Genomic DNA, 951 nt, shown 5'->3' with positions numbered 1-951 from the left:
GCGCTCTACGAGAGCCGCCTGCCCTCCGACTTCTTCAACCCCATCGTGCGGGACACGCTCCTCTTCTACGCCGAGCAGGGAGACGTGCAGACGGCCGTGTCCGTCCTCATCGTGCTGGGAGACCGCATCCGCAAGGAGATCGACGAGCAGACCCAGGTTAGCTCCCAGGAAACCCCCTTCCTAGGTGAAGGGGGACGCCTTGGTGGGACCCAGAGGTGCTGTATCCCAATGCGACCGGGTCCCGCCTGGGTTCTGGGCACTTCCCTTCTCCTCCAGGTCTGCTCTAACCTGGGGTGGGCAGCTCCACCCGGCTTGCGTCTCTACCACCCGTCCTGGCAGGGACCCGAGGTGCTGTCTGCAGGGCCAGGCTGGGGAAGTGGCCTTGGCCTGTTGGTTTGAGGAAGGGGAAGGATACCTCTTCCCCAGCCCCACCGGGCTGTGCTTCCCACCTTGGGGACACAGGGCTGGGATCCCGAGGGGGTTTTAGGAAGCACTGAGGCTCAGCTGTTCTGTGGCCGTTCCCAGGAGCACTGGTACACCTCCTACATCGACCTGCTGCAGCGCTTCCAGCTCTGGAACATCTCCAACGAGGTGATCAAGCTGAGCACGTGCCGCGCCATCAACTGCCTCAACCAGGCGTCCACCACCCTGCACGTCAACTGCAGCAACTGCAAGAGGCCCATGAGCAACAGGGGCTGGATCTGCGACAGGTGAGGGCAGGGAGCGGGCAGGGAGGTGGGGACCGAGCTCTGGTCACCGAAGGGAGGCCCAGAGGGGCTGCCGGGGGCAGGAGGATGGCGTTGGTGGCCCCTGGCCCCCCTGGCTGCCCTCGCTGAAGGCTCTCCCTTCTCTCTGGCGCAGGTGTCGGCAGTGTGCCAGCATGTGTGCCGTCTGTCACCACGTCGTGAAGGGGCTCTTCGTCTGGTGCCAGGGCTTTAGCCACGGCGGCCA

General features: G+C 65.0%; 1 protein-coding gene across 1 annotated transcript in view; it reads left to right on the top strand.

Annotated features, from left to right (window-relative positions):
• Positions 1-944, top strand: part of WDR24 (WD repeat domain 24) — a gene marked incomplete at both ends in the record, with an annotated part of 2063 nt that extends 1119 nt beyond the window's left edge. The window contains 3 exons of the mRNA XM_010131218.1: positions 15-156; positions 526-710; positions 862-944. Of these exons, the coding sequence (XP_010129520.1) occupies positions 15-156; positions 526-710; positions 862-944 (410 nt within the window). The remainder of the gene's footprint in view (positions 1-14; positions 157-525; positions 711-861) is intronic.
• Positions 945-951: the final 7 nt, after the last annotated feature.

The sequence above is a fragment of the Buceros rhinoceros genome, unplaced genomic scaffold, assembly GCF_000710305.1.
Source record: "Buceros rhinoceros silvestris isolate BGI_N320 unplaced genomic scaffold, ASM71030v1 scaffold28732, whole genome shotgun sequence".
Taxonomy (NCBI): domain Eukaryota; kingdom Metazoa; phylum Chordata; class Aves; order Bucerotiformes; family Bucerotidae; genus Buceros; species Buceros rhinoceros.
The sequence above is the reverse complement of the archived record's forward strand: the minus strand, read 5'-3'. Positions and strand labels throughout refer to the sequence as shown.